At 44.0% G+C, this 20,647-nt stretch overlaps 1 protein-coding gene across 3 annotated transcripts in view; it reads right to left on the reverse strand.

Annotated features, from left to right (window-relative positions):
• ABCC4 (ATP binding cassette subfamily C member 4 (PEL blood group)) overlaps positions 1 to 20,647 on the reverse strand; it is a 186,369-nt gene that overhangs the window by 155,047 nt on the left and 10,675 nt on the right. For 2 of the 3 annotated variants that reach the window (XM_063336387.1, XM_063336381.1), the window contains exon 1: positions 2,199 to 2,404. In XM_063336387.1, the coding sequence (XP_063192457.1) occupies positions 2,199 to 2,272 (74 nt within the window). In that variant the 5' untranslated portion in view covers positions 2,273 to 2,404. Of the gene's footprint in view, positions 1 to 2,198; positions 2,405 to 14,635; positions 14,727 to 20,647 lie in introns of those variants that run through there. The other variant, XM_063336396.1, reaches the window with a different exon arrangement.

Here is a 20,647-nt window from a genome sequence, read left to right on the forward strand (position 1 = left end):
TGCTATGAAAGCCTATAAAACAGTACATAGGGCGACTTCTAAAGCTCTTCACACCCCACTAAACCCTTTTTCAAAGCACAAGCCCTGCAGTTGTACACTACCACCTGACTGCTGAGCATGAAGTCCCAATTGATCTCTGGACTTTCAGCAGGCCTGTCATGCCACAAGCACAGACTTCCACCTACTCTTCCCTTTGCACAGCGAGAACCTACAGACGTGTCTGGGGTAAAAGGAGCCTTTCAGGTGCTTGCCTAAAACTTGGGAAATTTAAGGTACTTCACTGTTGCTGTTGAACACTTCACTGCAATACATGGAGATCTATACAAAAGGCCTAAAAAAAAAAAAAAAGGATGATAGGAGCAGTCAGAAAATCAGCTACAGGCACTGCACACTTCCTTTTTCACATCTAGCTGCATTGGTTTTGGCAGAACAACTAGTAACGCCACAAGATCCCAGCAAGGGAAAGGGAACAGACCAGAAGCAGCCCTGGAATGCTACATGGCCAACTGTGGTTCATCCCATTCTGTCTGGTTTTCCTAGGAAAGCTGCTTCCAACATGGGCATCCCTGGTGTCAAAGAAGAAATTACAACTAAAACTGCAGATACATGCAAGGATGCAACGTCCTTTTTTTCTTGCTTGCTTTCTTTTTGCACAGAGTACCTCTGAGGACATCCTCAACTGAAAATCTGCTACACTAAAATTTGCTGAGGCTTTTAAAATCCCCCTACCTTCCAAAGGGGATTTCTGCATCTGCTCAGAGCTGCTTTATAGGATCAAAAAGTTTTTACTTGTGTTTCAGAGGCTTTCTAAAAAAAACAGAGCCTCATGTGCCATGCCCTCTCTTCCTTCCCCTCCTCCCCCACGTAACACAGCACGAGCTGTAGCTCAGGCTACAGTAGGTGACACGGAATAAGTGGTAGCCCCAAAATTGCTCTCTTCCAAAGGGAATCCGCTAAGACAGACAAGGTTGATGCTCTCCCATGTCACGCTGCATGTCTTTTCCTATTACATTTCAAAGCAACTAAACTGTTGAGCTATAATGCCTCACTGCTGTGAGTAATCATAGATACCCATGCCGAGGTCCCCGCTAATAAGAGAACGAGCACTAGCCTTGGACTAGTAGTCACCTGGTCCCACAGAAGTTTGTGGTGACAGCGTAACACCCCCTGGCTTGGCTGTGTGACACCCTAAGCCCCCCCGGGAGTCAAGGCAGCCGACTGCAGCTGAAGGGGGAATGAGAGCAGCCAGGCTGCTGCCCTGCCATCCCTCACACCGGGAATGCCCAGGGAAGCTGTGGCTGCCCCATCCCTGGAAGTGTTCAAGGCCAGGCTGGATGGGGCTTTGAGCAGCCTGGTCCAGCGGAAAGTGTCCCTGCCCGTGGCAGGGGGGCTGTAACTAGAGGATCTTGAAGGTCCCTTCCAACCCCAACCATTCTGTGATTCTGTGTAACTCCCACGCAGCCATGCAGCTCAGAAACCACCTCATCCACGGCGGGGGAAAGCCCCGCGCTGACAGCGGGACGAGCCAGCCCTGCCGAGATGAGCAATGCCTGCCCGCGACCCGTTATGCAAGCGGGGAAACCAGAACAACGCCGGGCAGCAGCCCTGCACCCAGGGCCGGGCGGGGGCACCGGGGCGAGGGGGCCGAGGACGCTCCCGCAGCCACCGGAGGGACTCACACATGTGCTCGAAGGGGGCGACGGGCCGGGCTCGGCGCCGCCCGCCCGGCTGAGGGCTGCCCTGCCCCGAGGCGGACAGGCCGCCGGCCGGGCTCGTCCCGGGGATTACCCGCCCGCCGCGGGCTGCCGGATTCACCTCAGCCGACCTCGCCCCGCCTCGCCGCCGCCGCGTTCCCCGCAGCCACCTGCCTGCGCCTGGGCTGCCCCGTCCGGCAGCGCTGACACGCCGGGCCGGCGGGGACGGGCGGCAGGTCGGGGCCGAGCCGCGGCTGCGGAGTCATTGCCGGCCGCCGCCTCCCCGCCCTTCCCCGCCGCCGGGGAGCCCAGACCCTCCCGGGAGGGGCGGCCGGGGCTCAGCATCCCCCCGCCGCCGGCCGGGCCCCGCAGCCGAGCAGCCAGGCGAGGCGAGGCGAGCGGCGCCTTCCCCGCCGGCGGGCGCCCCGGGGCCGCACCTCTCGGCGCCGGCTGCCCTCCTTCCCTCCCTGCCGCCCTTGCCCTTGCCCTCGGCCGGGCGCTCACCAGAAGAAGAGCCGGGAGCAGAGGTTGGCATCCCGCAGCGGGTTGGGCTTCTCCTCGCGGGGCACCGGTTCCATGCCTGCCGCACCGCGCCGCCCCAACCCTTCCTTGCCGGCGGCGGCGAGGGCGCAGGACCACAGGGCGACTTCCCAGCGCGGCAGCCGCCGCCGCTTTGCCGCCGGCCGGCGCTGTTTCCGGGAGAACCGGCACCCCCCGCCTCGTCCCTCCTCCCTCCCGCCGCAGGACGGACGCCTCCTGCCGGCCCGGCTCCCCTGCGGCGCCCGCCCCGGCGCTCAGGCGGCGGGGCAGCCCCGGAGGCCGCGCTGGGGCGGGCGGGAGCCTCCCCCCGGGAGAGCCGAGGGCCGCCCCGACTAGGCCCCCGCGGGAAGGGAAAGGGGGCTGAGCCGCTCCGAGCGGGCAGAGGCGGCTCTCGATCACCTCAGGGCGGGCCGAGCCTGTCCCCGGCCTGTCCGCCTGTTACCCCCGGCCGCCGGGTTGGGGGTGCCCCGCTTTGTTTCCTCACCGTGTTTCTGCCCTGCGTGTGCCCCTCGCTGGTGAAAAGCATCTCCTCATGGCACACAGTACCAAGCCAGGCGCCCACACGCCGTTTTGGGCAGAAAAACGGGTCAGGAGTTGGGGGGCTAGTCCAGCTTAAGGGGGCCAAACACCACCAGAAAGGCTTGCTGTCACCTCTCCTTCCCACATGGTGTCGATACTTATATTTAAAAGAAAAAAAAAAAAAAGACTCCTGGTGGTTTAAACTATGTTTAGGAGAGTTGGGTGGTACAAAGTAAAGCAGTTACTTAATTCCAGGAGGTGGTGCATCACAGAAATCCTCAAAGCAATCCTCAAAAGTTCAGCAACTGATCACCGTACTCCTCTCCAATAACGTAACCACGGCCTGCCTGGGGTAATATGACCGAAAGGAGAAGAGGAAAACTGCAGGACTCTTAAGAAAATAGTAATGCAGTACTTGTATCTGAAGTCACCAAAGAACTGTTCATCTCCATGAAAAAATAATTGGCAGAATTGGTCCCTGACATGTTGTTATTTCTCTGCAGTCTCAGAATCACAGGATGGGTGAGGCTGGAAAGAACCTCTGCAGGTGAGCAGGTCCAACCCCCCTGCTCAAGCAGGACAACCTAGAGGCAGTTGTCAGGACTGTGTCCAGACAGTTTTTGAAGGTCTCTAAGGTCTCCACAACCTCTCTGGGCAACTTGTGCCAGTGCTTCGTCACCCCCACAGCGCAGAAGTGTTTCCTGATGTTCAGAGGGAACCTCCCGTGTTCCAGTGTGTGCCCATTGCCTCCTGTCCTCTCACTGGGCACCACTGAGAAGAGCCTGGCTCCATCCGCCTTGCACCCTTCCTTCAGGTATTTGTATACATTGATGAGATCACCCTGGCCTTCTTTTCTCCAGGCTGAACAGCCCCAGCTCTCTCAGCCTCTCCCCATAGGAGAGACGCTCCAGACCCTTCATCATCTTCATGGCCCTTTGCTGGACTCTCTTCAGTATGTAGTGGGGAGCCCGGAACTGGACTCAGGACTCCAGGTGTATTGCCAGCTGCAAGACAGGCGCCATTCTTATGTTCTGTTTATTCACCTCATGCCACCAGTAGTGACCAGCCCTATCTCTTCCCACTACAGTGCATTGCCAGTGAAACAATTAACAGGGCTGGCATCTGACTTTCATTATAGGCATCAGAGTTGACACGTTATTGAGATAAAAGAGGGGTCGGTTCCGAGCTTCACTGTGGTATTGAAGAAACGGCATCAGTTCATGCTTGCAAGAATGTCATAATAACCGTAAGTCAAACAAATCAAGCTTAAGCTTGCTGTCAGTGAACACTGACAGGGACGGCACCAGCATGTGCTGCTCGAGCGTCGACAATGTGCCGCAGAATTTTGCAAGCAAAAAGTAACACGCTTGTCAACAACTGTCTATAGATCCTTCCAGATTAAAACAAGGAAATAAATTTACAGAAATGGTGCAGTGGTTTGAAAGGACAGGCTTTAACAAAATAGTGCTTATGTATACCAGAACATGAATAATTAATTTAAATCACCTCCCAAAACGTATGAAGAAAAGCTCTGCCCATGAGCAAAACCTGGCAGGTTTAGATTTCTGTGAAGCAAATTTGTCTAACTAAATACTCTTAAGAGAATTGAAAGGTATGACAGCCCAATGCAAGTCCCAAAATATCAATAAAGTTTGCGTCAGGCAGTGGGAGAAAGGAAGATGTAAATCTTGAAAACTGACTTCGTTCATGAAGCATTACCTTGGTGAAGTAAAATAGCAGACCAGGTGTCTTGCAATGAAAGATTATCCAAACATTTTTTTTAGTTTGGGCAAGGAAATAGAATACTGGTCATGAACAAGTCATTTATTTTAAGAATATCCTTAAAAGTATTAAAGTAAAATATTAAAGTAACTTTTCCCAGTATTATTGTAATGGTAGGAAAAGGGACAAAGAAGAAACCTTAAGAAGTACATTTTTCCTTTGCCAGCATTATCAGTGACAAATGTTGACACTACTTAATTTTAAAATAAATACTAGTGTTGTTTACTTCTAAGTCCAAAACAAAGCAGTCTATGAAGTTTTGGAGACGGGAAAACTAAAAGGGAAGGGGAAAATAAAATTCAACCAAAAAAAAAGAATATCCTGAAAGCCAAAGTAACCTGTAACTCTGTCTGTCAAGTGTGCAAGTAACCATTAGAAGCTGATGCTGTAATAAAGAATTGTGAAGCAATTAGCAACAGAAATGCTCAGGAAAATCTAAGACTGCACATGGAGAGGAAGGAGAAGGGAAAATAGCACTGTAATGAAATTAATAATCTTCTTTCTATTTTAGGGGAAAAGAAAAGCAACTGCCAATTTACCCCCTGAATATTTTGCTATGGCAACAGTATATTCACAACATGGAAAGAGCACAATATATAATAAACTAACCAAAGTGCAGCTTAGTAAATCTGTAATATGGAGAGCAGTCTAGCAAAGCCAACTACTCAAATAGGGTTATGGCCGAATTAAGCCAATGGCATCTGAATTAAACCCGTTAGGCATCTACATTATGCTCGGGACATCAATTAGATGATCACAGAGGATGTCACAAGCATGCAAACACACAAGATTCCCTGTTTATTCAGTGCACAAGAAAGACAATAGTCACTAATTAAGTATCTGTATGATGTGGGGCCTTAAGCCCTCTTTGCTCTACTCTCTTCTCATTCTGGATACAGTCAGACTGACAAGTTTCTTCCTGTGCATTTTCTATGGCACTTAGCACTAGAGTAGGAGTTCACAAACATCAACTTTTCTCAAAACACTTAGAAGATAATGGGGCAGTTAAAATTAATTTCCAGATGGTGAATAAAAGCATGTGGATCTTGACATGAAATATAACCGCTGATCCTGATTATGCAGCAGGAACCTAAAGCTTCATCTTTCAGAGGATGTAGCACTGTAACCTTTCCCTTTCAGGCAAGCGGCCATTGATTTCAGGGCTGAAGAGTTTCTCCATATCATACCCCAGGGCCTCGAGATAGGTACCTAGAAAACCAAGAAGACATGTGCATGAGTGTGTCTGCAAAATCTGGATAAAATATTTGGTGAGCACTGCATGGTATCTCTGAGGCAGTCCTAGGGACAGGATCAGATTGAAAGCTGTTCGAAAGTAATCAGAGGGAGTAGGTTCCCAAAGACAAGCTATGATAGCAGAACACAAAGGCTTTACAAGAGTACATTGTTTGAGTTTAATGTTTTTGATTGAAGCCAGGCAGAAAGGCAGACCATATGCCTGCCTGACAAAGCAAACAGGCAGCCTTGTTTCCCGCCATGCCACAGGCAAGAAAGCGGGCTCTCCCGCTGGCTGTGAGCCCAGCTTGTCACTATCCGGTGGCCTGACTCATCATCTCGCTGACGTATCCACTGGAGAATAGTTTCTCATCCTTCTGCAATACAGACGCATCAGCCTGTTCTTGTTCAGCTGCAGAACAGAAATGTCAATGCTGCAGAACCAAGCTTACGTAATTTTGGTATTTCGATCTGGTCGCTGGTATATAATACCAACGGTCTTCCTTGGATGCTCCTCCTATTTCTCCCTGTTACCCCACTAGCAATCTCTGTTTTCCCTATATCTTCTTCTACATCCCCGTATCAATTTTGTACATGCCTTAGTTTCTTAGTTATACTAATTGACTTATTCATTCTCCTTAAATTATGGCACAATTCAGGTGCCTCAGCATAGGTGCCTTCTTCCATTTTAGACATGGTAGGGTATTCCACTTAGCCACAAGTGACCACTCCAGAAGGTTTCAGGGCTTCCATTAATTCTGTCATATTTGCCAGTCCCATGCTGATGACTCTGGTGCCTTATAAATGACACTAGGCACCTATGTTTAAACAACTGAATCTCACCCTTACCATCTTCAATACTGAATCAATCTGGGTTTTAAGCCAGAGTCCTCTCCATCTTTGACTGCCGCAGTAAGGTTATCTTGGCCGATATGATTCTTCATAAAGAACTTTTAATTTCCATTCACATTTTTCTATCTAAACGTCATGCACACACATGCACACACAGTATTTCTGTTAACTGTCAGAGTTTAGTTCTTTTGATGTTTGGATGGCCACTTACTTGCTTTACACAAAGCTATATTAAAATCATTTATCCATAGCAAATAGTTTCTATTGATTATCTGCTAAGATAAGATTCAAACCAGTTATTTTCTATTAAATTAAATATTTGATGCAGTACTAATGTATCAGAAAATGTTGTACTAAAGTTAAAATTGACACACCTATGACCTGTTCAGTTCCCTCTAACTATTTCATCTCCATATGCACAGATACTTAGATAGTAATACTTCTGTGGGATGATTTGATGAGTTTACAGCAGGCCTTCAGCAGCAGCTCCCTGTGCTATTAGTTAAAACACTGATTTGTGTGTATTTACAATATTGCTGTCCTGAGCTACTTAGCCCTCTCTTATCCATCCCTAAGCAGCTAAGAGCTTATTTCACTCTTCCAGTCTCACCAGGTGATAGACATTAAACTTTCTGCTTCTATTCATTACCATTTCAAGTCTTCCCATTTTTAACCCACATTTCTAATATTGATAATACAGCTTCTGAAAAGCAAAGTCTTTCTTTACATTTTCTATCAACTGATACATTGCAGAAAATCTTGAACTTGTTTGGCCTTCTTCCTATCCCGACCTCTTGCTTTTCTAGCTTCATGCTAGCCAGCACAGCCCAGGATAATCTCCAAGCAACAGTGAATTACAGTAACAGAAAAATTAAATTGAACTAGTTTCTGGGCAAGGGTGAGTCAGCAAACAGAAAACAAAATTCAGTGAGTATTGTGCAGGCTGTAACTGATGGCTGAGGGGAATAAAGACTTCCCATCCCTGATATTTAAAGAACAGATTAGGTTAGATTAGTCTCTGTCGTGATGTCTGATCAACATAGGCAACCTAGTCCAAGGGTAGGAAGTGGATTAGCTGACCTCCTGACATGTTTTTTCTGTGAATGCCAGTGTCCATGGACTTATTTGACTAGGCAAGATTCCCAGGGCGTTGCCATGACTTCCACACAACAAAAGGGAAAATTATTTTTTAAAACCTCTTCTCAGAGCCTGGGGGTGAATAGTAGATCTCCACTTCGTCTAAGTCTAGTTTCAGTGATACTGTGTTCTTGCTGTACGGATGAGGATCTTGGGCATAGGAGTTTTGTCTCGATTTTTTTAAGCAAAAGTTAGGACATACAACACTGAGAAACACAGCATCCAAGTGGCTTTGTTAAAAAGACTCTGTTTTTCAAAAGGGACTAAGAAGATATGTAAGAAGCTAACAGCAAGCAACATCCTTCCACTCAAGTTAGGAAAACGTGTGCTTCTTTCCAAGCTTGATTACAGCATTCCCTTACGTTTTCCACATTTATTTACATGAACATGGTTTCATTGTGTGATCTCTTTCTTTTGGTGTCAACGTAAATAGGCAAGAGGGAGAGGAGATTGAAGGTGGAAGCATGGAAATTCTTCCTTGCCCAAGGAGTAAAGAAGGAAGGAAAAAGCAGGTGGTGAGCACTCATGCATTTACAAGCCCCACAGCAAATCAACCAGCAGGTCCACCATTATGGCCCAGACGTTTCTGGTTGTTCTTGAAGCTACTGTGCTTCCATGCTAAAATCAGAAAAATAGACGTTGTGCAGATAGTCAAACAAAACTGCCTTTCTTCCCAGAAGAATACTTTTCCCTCTAGTAATAACACAAATAACCAAGGTCCAGAAGAAAAGGCACGTAAGTCACTCTTCAGAATGAAACATCACTGTCAAGATCATCTGGATCCTGATCGTATTTCATTTGGCATTGCCAGACTTAAGGTTAGGAAAGTTATTTTTGGCAATAGCAAGGGGACAGCAGACAACACAGGCAAATTCATACACGGATCTGAGGTTTTACCTTCTGTAACATAAAATCAAAGAAAAGCTTGCTTAAATTGAGTGGCACAGTGTGGCTTTTGCCCCTACTGGGGGTACCGACTATGGTTTAATTGAACACAATTAAAATAATTTCTCTTCTTATAAGACAGTACTTCTAACCTCAAAATAGAAACTGCAGATGGTGCCAGCAGAGATCTTCAGTCTATACACTTTCTTCAAATAACAACAAACCTAAAAAATATATCTGTTTTTTCACTTTTTCTGAGACACCTTGATAGTATTTGCTGCCATCAATGAACTAAGCAAAAGCCTAGTGTCATCCAGCATCCTGGATAAAGATTGTAAAAAACCTAGAACAGAGCTAGGTCCAATAACATTTAGAGGTCACAAAATCAAGCACTCACATAAGTTTTAATAGTAAATGAAACACACTCACTCTGCACACTGAGAACTTGATTTCTACCTTTAATAAGAACCTCACAATGCAAAGTCAAATATAACTGCGTCTTCATACACTGTTAGCTTTAGATAATAAAAGGTGGCCAGCCATTCTAGCAAGATGCTAAGGGCAGGATAATATTAAAAAAAAAAATAAAAATTTACAATTATTATTCATTTTTTCTGCTGAGAAAGGAGAGGATGGTTTACTCGGTTCTCAATACTTTACTGGAAAGCTAATGGCAGATGGAAAGGGGAAAAGGCAATTCTGTCCTAACGGCAATATGCTAAGGCCAGCAGAGCCATCTTCAAAATATGTCACATCTGACCTGGATATGAGGCACTTACTTACCATCAAGTATAGACAGTGAAATTAGAACACAAACAGTGTTAAATGACTGCAAACACAGTTAGTCTCAGCCTTTGCCAATGTAGTCTGTCAACACTGTTATCACTTGGTCTTCCTTGGCTCTCGGCTGCTTCACCAGCGTCTTGCACATGTAGGTCCACCGCCTGACTTTTTGGCTTGGTCACAGAGAATGTCCAGCTTTTCTGGGGCACCCACAGTTTGAGAAGAAACAGAAATTTCTCTGACACTTCTGGGGACAGCTTTCAGCAGACTGCTGGTTACCTGCCAACTCAAGGCTCCCAAAAGGCAATTTTTTTTGTCCACGTATCCTTGGCCTACATATCCTCCTCATCTAACCACACACCACTGGGAAAGGCTCTTCTTCCTTAACTCATTCTTGGCAGTGTGACACTGGTCTTGGGTATTGCAAGCAAGGGTGGACCAGATACCAAGAATAAAGGAAGCTTTTTCTGAATTGTATGCATTTTGTGAGTCAGAATTTACATTATAAGATTTGTAATATGATTATTGTACTATATTTGTGCTAAAGTCCTTATTTATTTGATTTACTTTAAAATTACAAATTTAAGCCCAAATACTCTCTCTATATGTATATGTATATAAATATATACATATATATATATAAAAAAATATATAAATATATATATAGTATATATATTGACTCACAGGCACCAAGAATATTTACTTACTGAATGTTTTTCTGTATGTAGATTCTTACAACATCCTAATCACTGTTGCACCTGGGTATCTTCTAAAACATGTTAAGTACCATGACTAACACATGTCAAGTGTTGTTTATTCTTGCTCTCAATCTGTTTTGTTTTGGTTCAGCTTCAGGCTAATATCACGACAGCTGTGTTTAGGTTAGAGAAAAAAAAAGGTTGAAGCAATACATACTGCTGTTAGAGCAGAAGGCAGTGCGGTCTTGCTTAGTGCTCCCATGCCATGACTATGTGTTTCTCAGCCTCAGACAAAGCAAGGTGGAAATTTCTGTCTCCTACACAGGAAGGCTTGCTGTTACAGAGGGATGTTCTACTCCCTCTGTGATGGGAAGATGTTTACCTTAGGCATTTATTTGGGTCTCTGAGAATAAGCAACAGTGCACTTGGAGGGCAAGAACTGAAATCTTGCCCTTAACAACAACTCACGGAAGGCAAAACAGAGAACAGACCACAGACACGTGTTTATAGTAGTCTGTGTTACCTTGGAGATGTACACCTTGTATTCTGCACTTCATGGCATTTCCTATGGGCTGAGGGCTTCACATCCAAATGCACGGAGTGGGTGTAGTGCAGAGGGAACAGGTAGGTGGGTAAATGTAAAAAAGAGAGAAGAATGCCATGGCTTCATATCCATCACACTGAACTAAGTCACAGTCTCCTATTCTATGGGAGATAAGGAGGTATGCATGTTTGCTAATATGCAAAAGGTTAGCATTGTTGAGAAATGTGGGAGCGCTCCCATGCCATGACTTGAACTGGCCAGATGTAAACTCATACATAGGCGCCTTATTCTCTTGCTCATAAGCTGCGGGGCATTCCTGGGAATCCTGTGGCCATGTTTGCGTTTATTACATTTTAAATTTTTTCTTTGTTAGTGTCCTTGTCCTTGCCACATAATTCTTACTTCTCTGATCAAATCCTCTGCCTGCGTATTGATTCTGATGGCCTTTCAACCTTTATACCCTGGGCCAGAAAGATAGAAAAAGGCTGTGGATGTTTTTGGAAGAGGAGTGGTAGTTCCAGGCACATCACAAGGAGGAGAAGTAACCATGAAGTTAGAAATGTCAGCAGAAGAATGACAGCTGTGGCAGTAAGGAATTCTAGGTGAACCACAGAGAACAAGAACAGAAAAAGGGCTGGGGACAAGTGTTCCCCAAGGCTTGGGGAGGATGTGGGTCCAAACTGGTGCCAGAGAGAGAAGTAAGGAAAATGAGGTAGAAGGATAGAAGACCGAGCATGATAAAAATAAAAGAGAGGTGAGGTTAACCATGAAAGGGGGACAGGGAAGGAGGATAGTTGTGTCAGGTACTAAGATGACCAGCAGATGGTGAAGTATGGAATAGCTGCCTTGCCCAACAAGCAACGTGTATGCATTAGGTCCCGATAACAACCGAAATTCAAGACCAAACTGACATAGAGGAAACTCTTTTACAAATTCCCTCGGTTGTGACCACAGACAGGCAGGAATAGGTGGGATAAATCTGCGTTCATATTTATAGGCTGATATCTCTATGCATGGAATAGCTTCAGGCTGTATTAGTAGTTTGTAGCTGTAGTTCTGTTTCTGTAACTAAATGCATTTCATACCCTTCAAAACACATGCCACAGCAGCAAACTGTTGTACCATCATCCCTCTTGACACAGAAAGTTGGTGCCACCATGTGTGCTCCTTTCTTCTCCAGATCATCTTCAAAGGAGGTAACCAGCCATCAGAGGGTTGCACAAAAGTACCACCCCTCTCTCTGGCAGCTACTAAGAGGAAACACAAAAGCTTTCCACCCCTTAAGTGCGGGAAGCACCAGGATTATCCTCTCCCAACAGGAGGCTCTGACTGAATTAATTTTCCACGAACCTGCCATGCTGCTAACAATGTAGATGGGATCTTTTTGAATGCGCCCTCCAACATGGCACCAGTGCTGTTGGCTCTTCCTTCCTGGCTCTTCTGATGAACAGAGGAAAATGGAGAGTAAAAAACCTTAGTGAACTCTAACAGTCATTTTCCTACCAGGTAACCTTTATAATGCAGAGTTTTCAAGAAGATTGGATAAATCACTGTCTTCATACTTTGATGCTGAGCTCCTTTGGGGATTGACTATCCTTTTCATTTAATTGTCCAGTACTGGCATAGTGCTTCTGCTTCAGGCGCAGGATTCCCAGGAGCTACATTATCACAGAAAAAGAATAAGAGTAATCATGCCAGCTTTTGTTCTACACATTAAATAATGACCCTTTGAATGAGTCATTTAACCTGCCAAATTTTTAAAGATATTTTCCTTGAGTAATTTTGTAAGAATGATATTTCCGTATAGGAAGGTCATTCTTTGAAGGAAGAAGGCCCACCCAGAATAAGACAACCATGGCATTAGTAATTTCTGCATTGGAACATCTGTGAGTAGGTGAACTGGGTAACTGCCGTCCACTTTCTCCTGCAGAGCTTTTATTCCACAGGATTGACTCAGTACACCCAGCTGGTTTGTTGGACATAATTGCACGTAAATCAAAGTAAGAGGACCCAAATATGTAAATAGGTGTAAATAGGACTTTTGGAAATGAAAACAAAAATAGCATCCCACTGTGCCCAGTAGGCTCCAGAGCCTGTTCCCGTTCTTTGTACAACCCCTCAGGTGAGTCCAAATATGGAATACATCACTAAGCATCCCTGCAGCTCTTACTTATTCAGAAATACTTAAGCTGCAGGGAGGCCGGATCAGATACAAAGTGCCACGTGTTGTCACTTCTATGTGAACTAGGTGACATTTCAGATAACATACTTTTCTCTAAAGGTGTGACAACATTACAAAAGAAACATGGAAATATAGTTCTCATTGTCTTTGTCACAAGGAAAAAAAAATCACACATCAATGCAGTGGTGATATAATATGGCCTAATTCCATAAATGCTTAACTGATATAAGCCTGCATTTCAGATTCTGCTAATGCTGCCTTACAGTAGCCAGTAAACAAGTTTAGAGTTTAACTTCAAGGTGAGAACTATAAAGCAAAATGCTTAGGCTAGGCACATTCTTATCTCCCTAAGTGGACATGATGCTAAAAAACATCATTTGCAAAGCATGTTTAGGGTGGACATAATTTGTCCGAATGACAACGAGAGACTGATACAGAGCACAGGAAAGTACATGGTCTTTAGCAGACTGCAGCCTAAAAAAACCCACACCTAAATTTCGTGGCAGCTGAACAAGTAGAGAAGAAAGCAGAGAGACACCTACGCTACATTTCTCCGGCCAAAGAAGAAACATGTAGTAGCAGGGGCTCCCAAGTTTGTGGCTTGACCAGTCAACTATCACAGCTCCCAACACTCGTATAGGGAAATTTTAGCTGCCATGGCAACCGTTTTGTTTTGGTTTTTTTTCCTGGTTGACTGCACTGTGATAAATATTCGATTAAACTCTTTTTATTTATGTCTTTAATCTAAAAGGTTTCTTTAGTGAAACAGTTAATTTAAAGGTTTGGCTACCTAATCATGCAGCAACTAGCACAGTTCAGCCCTGGCTTGGCTGAATGGCAGCACAATTAAATAATAATAAATGACAGAAGATAGAGAGTCAAAACAGTAAGGGAAGTGGACAAAGGATGCTCTTTTGGTGGTTAGATGGATGGATGAACCTGTGTGAATTTTTTTTGTTATTTGATGGTAATTTCACAGAAAAGCTTAATTTCAGGCTGAAGAAAGCTTTTTATTAAGCCTGTGAATCTGAGCTGACATTACATTTTTAATCTTAAAAGAAATTCCAGACTGAACAAGTAATTTCAAATAGACGAATCAAAACATTTTATTTAAAATATTTTTTAATTTAATATTTTTCTTTGCTTTTGCTGCTACACAAAGTTTGGATTTTTTTGACACAATTCAGTGAATCCAGAACAAATTGTCTTGTGAGAATTACTTTTTTTTTCCATAAAAGATTACTGAACATTTTGCAAAGTATTTCAAGAAAACTATGATCCGAGGAACCTTCAGGAAATTATTTTTATTTTATTTTATTTTATTTTATTTTATTTTATTTTATTTTATTTTATTTTATTTTATTTTATTTTATTTTATTTTTCTATTTGGCATATCTTAATTCCTGCATATCCCCTTCCCTGTCTTTCCTTTCATGCTGACTCGGCAATATAGACAGCGCTCCTCTACCTATCACCACTAAAAAAATTAAGTTTAGAATTTGTTAGACCCGAAACTTTTAATTTAGATTTTATTAGACCTGAAGCGATCTCTCACCACATTTCATTTCTCTGGGCCCATATTTAAATTTATCACTAAGTGGCTTTTTATCAGCATCGCCTTTCTGTGACTAGCAGGCATTGTTTCTCGGCTCCTCTAGGGCTACAGGTGCATGCGTTCTTTTTAAACTGACTCCAAACCAGTGTTTCTGTAACTTGTGGTACATGGGCCACATGTTTTTTTTCTGAATTTAAATCGGATGGCACATGGCAGATATCAGTGACTTACCCTGCTGGGACCTTTAGCTCTTGCCAGGCTCACGCCTCTTCTTCCATGAAACCTTCTGTGAACTGCTGACCACAAGGAAAACAGGCGGACTCTGAGAAACCATGGAGAAAACAGAAGGTAAAATGTCAAACAGGATGATGAATTTTCAAACCAAGAATGTTATATTTGTTACTGGATTTAGGTGGTGTCTGGTTTAAAGGTTTCTACTCTTCTGATCCCATAAAAGAGCATTTTTATCTTGTAGAATCAGTGCATTTATAGGCTGAGGACACAAGTAACTGAAGACTTAAGTGAAGCACTATATAATGTAATTCAACCTTCCTTATTTCATTTATGTTTCTTATTTGTTGCTGGGATATCAAGCTTTGATATTTTACAAAGGGTACTCAGAATAGAATTTTTCTAATGGATGTGGTAGTGACAAGATTTTTTTCATAGTTTTCAGTACTTGCTTTTTTACTGTGCACTGTCAAACTTTCTATTTTTCTTTCCCTTAAGGGTTTCTCTTTTTAAAATTTGGCACAGTATTGGGTTTTCTCCTTTCTTTTGTCTTTTTGAAAGTCAGATGTCTGCTTTGTTTATCTTCTTTCACATAAAAGGCATTATCAATAACATCTGCACAGGCACTGGAATAATTAACCTTTTCATTTTTACTATAAGCAGATTTTTATGATTACATAGATGCTTTTCTATATTAGTCAGAGGATGCAATCAAGATTAGAAGCATGCACTCCGCATATTCTTACACAGACATAGACACAGCCACTTCCCTAAACAGCTACACACAACCGTCTCCATCCAGTTGGTCTCCTTGCCTGCCCAGAAACAGAGATGACATGTGAAAGATCGCAGCAGACAAAAAAAAAATTTAAAAATAAGTAATTTAAATGTGAATGTATTTTTTTGAAAATTACAAAGAAATAAGAAGCCACTTATCCCTGCTATGCCCTCATGTAGAACTTTATTACCAAATATACGATTTTAATGGGACCACAACATCCATCGGGATGGGCTTTAAAAGAACAGTTTCTCACTAGCTATGCCATCTTGAATATTAAATGCACACTTTGTGTACAAGTGCTTTAACCATAGTGTGAAAGGTGAGCAGCACCAATGACATCTCCAACAACCATTTTAAAAAAGGAAGCACTACTCCATGAGGCAGCTTTCCCTAGGAGAGCACTGCGTATGCTGCAGAGCTCTCACAGTGATGGGGCCCAAAGCTGCAGCATCATACCTGTACCACACTCCCCACCTCTCCCACATGGTGCCTGTGCCACACACTCCCCCTGTGCTCCATGTACACCCGCTGACCATGTCACAACAGCTGCCTCGTGCCTTTATCCATCAGGGTCTAACAGCAAAACAGGAGGTAAAATCAAGAACCAGCCCTCCAGGCTAACAGCTTTCCATATTGTCCCACAAGGGCTTTTCTGGGGTATACCTGCTAGCCCTGCTGGAGTCTCTGACCTGAACCACTCCCGCTGGCCCAGCCTGCCCAAATGCTGGTGTGGGGCAGGACCTTTCTGCTTCCCCACCCTATCCCACAGTGAGCCATGTGCTTCCCTCCATCCCTGGCTTTTGGCAGGACGCCTAGATGCACCCCTCTTTTTGGGTGCTGCAGATTCAGAAGAGTTCAGACTACAGGAGGACAGAAGGCGCATCCTTTTGGGGGACATAGGTGAAGCCAGGAGAAGGGAGTACTTCAGGCAGTAAGACCGATCTGCAAAAAGATGTGTTTGCAACCCAACAAAAGACAGTTACCATCGCTGATAATCCAGGATAGATCATTTTCATTCTGCGCACAACAGCCATGGGCAAATATAGACCCTTGCAGCCGGCACCCAAGGACGTGTAACATGGTGACTGTCGCTCTCAGACCACCATAGAAAACTCATAAATTTGGCATTGGATATTGGGCCTTGACCACCAGGAGTCTGAAAGATTCTGCAACATCAGATGATACTTTCCTGGCTATATCTTTCACAGGGGACTCCTGAATTAAATGTGCTTTTTGCTTATAGCTTTTAGTGCCAGCCAACTCAGCCCCGGCAACTCAGCCAGCTAATGTGGTTAGAGCAACACACAAATAATGAGAAAGCTCCAAGGATAAAACAAGATATCTAAGCTCCCTGCAGTGCCTCAAGGCCCATTCCTGTTTTTCACCCTCGTTGAAGAAGGAGCTCGCAGTCTGTTGCAGGCACAGCCCTCTGCCAAACCCAAGCTCTGGTATTCTTCCAGGACAAACCCATGAAGATTTTTTTCTCAGACATGGGGGAGCAAAGTTTGTTTTCTGTGTGCCTTTCCACATGGCCAGCTCTGGCAGGCTGCATACATTTCTAAGAGTCCTGGAAACTATTTTTCCCTCCCCCAGAGCAAGTGGACTAAACTGTGGGGGCGGCTGCATCTCTGCAGAGGAGTGGCAGGACGTCCAGCCAACACTGAAGGCCTTGTTTGCTAATGCTGTTCTGCTGGGGATGCCTTTGGCAGAGCAACACCACTTGTGTACGAGTAAACTAACCGGTGCCAGGGACACGATTTTAGGCTATCTAGGTGGCACAGAGTACACTGAATGGTGTTTCCTTCTTGTGCCTCCAGTCTAGCCAGAAACTAGGTAGGAGTAAGACAGCGAGTGAGTGGGTCATCTTGTGCCATCTTGTTTCTCCGAAGTGTGTTACGGCTGCAGTTTTTGGAGAAGAGAAGGGCAGAGCCACATTTTGAGGTCTCTGAGATGCAGGCTGGTTAGAGGTGGATGGGAAGAGACAGCAAAGACCATGACGTACAGGGAGTGTTTGACTTTTCTCTCTCATGTGTTTCTGTGTACCAGCTTTGGAGAGTTCTGGTGCCTACTGTGGTGCCTATGCCGAGCCATTTGCTACTGGCTGAAGAAATCAGGGAAGGGGGACCATGTCCAGGGAAACAAGACCTGAGAATGTAATGTAGTTGTTGCATTAAAAGTGACATCAGCCTAACGGCAGTGGCTAACGCACCCCAACTAGCTAGTGAGCAGGGTGAGGTCACCACTCAGCTCTGCTTCACGAACTGGATCATTTTGGTTTCTATCTTATCTGCCATTGCTTGTGACATTAATATGCTCATAATAAGCTTAACTCTTCCTATTGCATTTGGTTGTAGAGGACCTTGGCCTTGAAGGCATTCCCAGGAGCACTCAAATAGGACAGCGGCCCCTGGGTTTGAGACTGGCAGGGACATGTAGGTGCCGGGGCCCTCCATTAATTTGGATGATGTAATGTAAGTATCTGCATGACTAAGTCTGTGGGCTTTGCAAACATGAGCAATGATGATCGATGATACTTGCACATTAAGGCAATACGCTTGATTTCACTGCAAAGCAATCGCAAAAAAAAATCATCAATTTGCTCTTGTGGGATTAGGATCTTAGTACATATCCTTGTGAGTGACTACAGGACACTTTGTGAAATGCAATAAACTTCTTAAGTACTATTACGTTATCCTCCACAGGCCTAATCTGTGGCACATTTGTAGCACGCCTGAATTGAGTCCATTAGGGATTTTTCAACAAAATCACTCTAACAGAGTTTTAAAGAAGAACTGGGCTTTTTAAAGGCATTGTTTTGTTTGCATTTTAGATAGATAGTAGTACTACTGCCCATCAATTTAAAGCACTCCGTCCATTTGAAACTGCATGGAAAGCATGAGATAGAGACTTCAAAGTAGACATTGTCTGCCTGAACCCCAAGCCTGAGTTTCCAAATACAGGTCAGGTTAAATGTCATAGTAAATGTGTTAGGCGTGCTCCATCTGAACCCTGAGGTAATCAAAAGATTTAAGACTGTCTCCTGAGGAAGGTTAAAGCTCTGCTCCTATTCAAACTATTCGAGAAACAGGGGAACTAGTAGACCTGCTGTTCCTTTTTTGCAGCAAAGAATGGGACTTCTGTTACTTTGAAACATTTGGAAATTAGATTAAAAGATTTTGCAGATGATCCAGTCATTAGAGATGCAGGAATTTTTAATTTGTAAAACTGGCCTAGTGACAATGACTCCCTCAAGACCTTGGTAGAAAGAAGTGGTTCCAGCGGCGTGGTCACGCTGCAGGCACCTTTTGGAAGCTGAAGGATACAGAGGCATTGAAGCATTACCACAGGAGAAAGAGCCCAAATCTGCATCCAGAAAGTGAACCCTGCACAGATTGCTTCTGCACTGTATGGCAGGAGGTATTGATTTCCTCACTCATGTGGAAATTATAAAGATGTTGTGTCATTTTTGATTTAATATCGCCCTGAAGAATCTCAAAAAGTTTCGCACGCTGCAGAAGGAGTTTGTGTCCCACTAAGTGCCGATATCAATTATGAGCGGAGAACAAACCAGCTGTAAGTTTTTCCGCTTTACTGATTTCGAGGGATAAGGACAACACAAGCCTTGACTCTCTACATCAGCCTGTGTTTATATGGTTCCTCACACCAAAATTGTTTCAGGAGGAAACAAGTCAAGGAATAGGACTTCCACTTCTTTGCTGACTGCTTTAATTAATATATTATTCTTCGGAACCTATTGCTGCCTTTTTGCCTGTATTCCTCTTTCCCAGCTTTGCTAAGGATGGCACAAGCCAGCCGTCTGCATCCCAATGTATAATGTATGTACTAAGCACTGATCCAGGCCTCACGGCGGCACTTCCTTTAGACCTTAAGAGGAGGCTTAAATCCAGGAGACAGGCAGCATTTTAGACCACCCTTCGGTACTCTCTATTAAGGCTACTATGCCTTAACCCTACAGCCTTCTGGTGCTACAAATCCCATTCATAGCGCAACGCAATCAATGCATAACAAGCTCGGGCACCTGCACAGGCACGCCCGGCTGGGTGCTGGCTACAGCACAACCCATGTCCCTTACTGGATCCAGCCCTTCATTTTGGGTTCATACCAGTATGGCATTAATATTTACCTCCTACTTTCCATACAGTTGATCCACATTTTCTTTCTTTGTTCTCTCTTACTTTGTACATCTGTACATATCAAGACCTTTTGTCGTTTATTTTGAAGTTCTCTGTGAGCTTTGAGTCGGTTTGATTTTTGGCATTCCTAACGTTATCCCATTGCATTCTGAACTACAGATAAGTAGTTTAACAGGCTAAAATGGCCTCTGTTACTCACTGTTTCCTATTCATCCAGTAGGTTTGAAGCTGTTTTTTCCCTTTTGTGTAGCTGCAGGTTACAGACGACTTCTACATTCAAGTCCCTAAACTTAATGCAGATGATTTTACCAATAAGTCCTATGAATTCATCGCCATTTCTGCTTTCAAAATCAAGGAGATTAGTTGCAAAACTACCTTAATTTCTCCCTTTATCTTAAATTGAATCACCTTGCGACCACTTCAATTAAAGTTTTACCCCAGAACCAGATCTTCCGTAAAGCACACATTTCAAAAACAAGTTTAAAATTACATCAATTCCTGATGTTTAAATTACTATTCAGAGAAGAACCTGTCATCCTTCACAGTCAGAAATAATATGCTCTGCTGCTACTAAGGAAACAGGAAATGCACATTTTCAATATATATCTAGAAAGTTTGTGAGCACAAGGAGGAGCAAAGCAGCTCAGGTAGCTAATGTTTTGAGATGACATCCGTCTGTGTCTGCCAAGGTTTTACGTTACAGAGTAGACATGTAGTAAAGGACTGGCAAGAAACAGGGAGTGCTGGCACAACAGGATCAACAAAGAACAGAGATAGGAAGCAAAAGGGGCTAATCAAGAACAGACAGAAACCACAAAGGAATTTGTTGCCAAAGCATCATATCCTTTTTGAATTCCAAAAAATTACATTCCACCACAGTGATTCCAAATTATCAGAGCTATTTACAGTTTAGATACAATTACCAAGATATGTGTTCCTCTGCAAAATTGAGTTAGATGGCCTTTGCCAGCGTTACCGAAGTAGGTCATCTTTTAAGGCACTTTGACCTAGATAGTTTCTTTTCTAGACACATTTTCCTTATTTTTTGCAATATTATCACATTAGTGGTAGACACAC

Source organism: Chroicocephalus ridibundus, chromosome 1 (genome assembly GCF_963924245.1).
Source record: "Chroicocephalus ridibundus chromosome 1, bChrRid1.1, whole genome shotgun sequence".
Taxonomy (NCBI): Eukaryota; Metazoa; Chordata; class Aves; order Charadriiformes; family Laridae; genus Chroicocephalus; species Chroicocephalus ridibundus.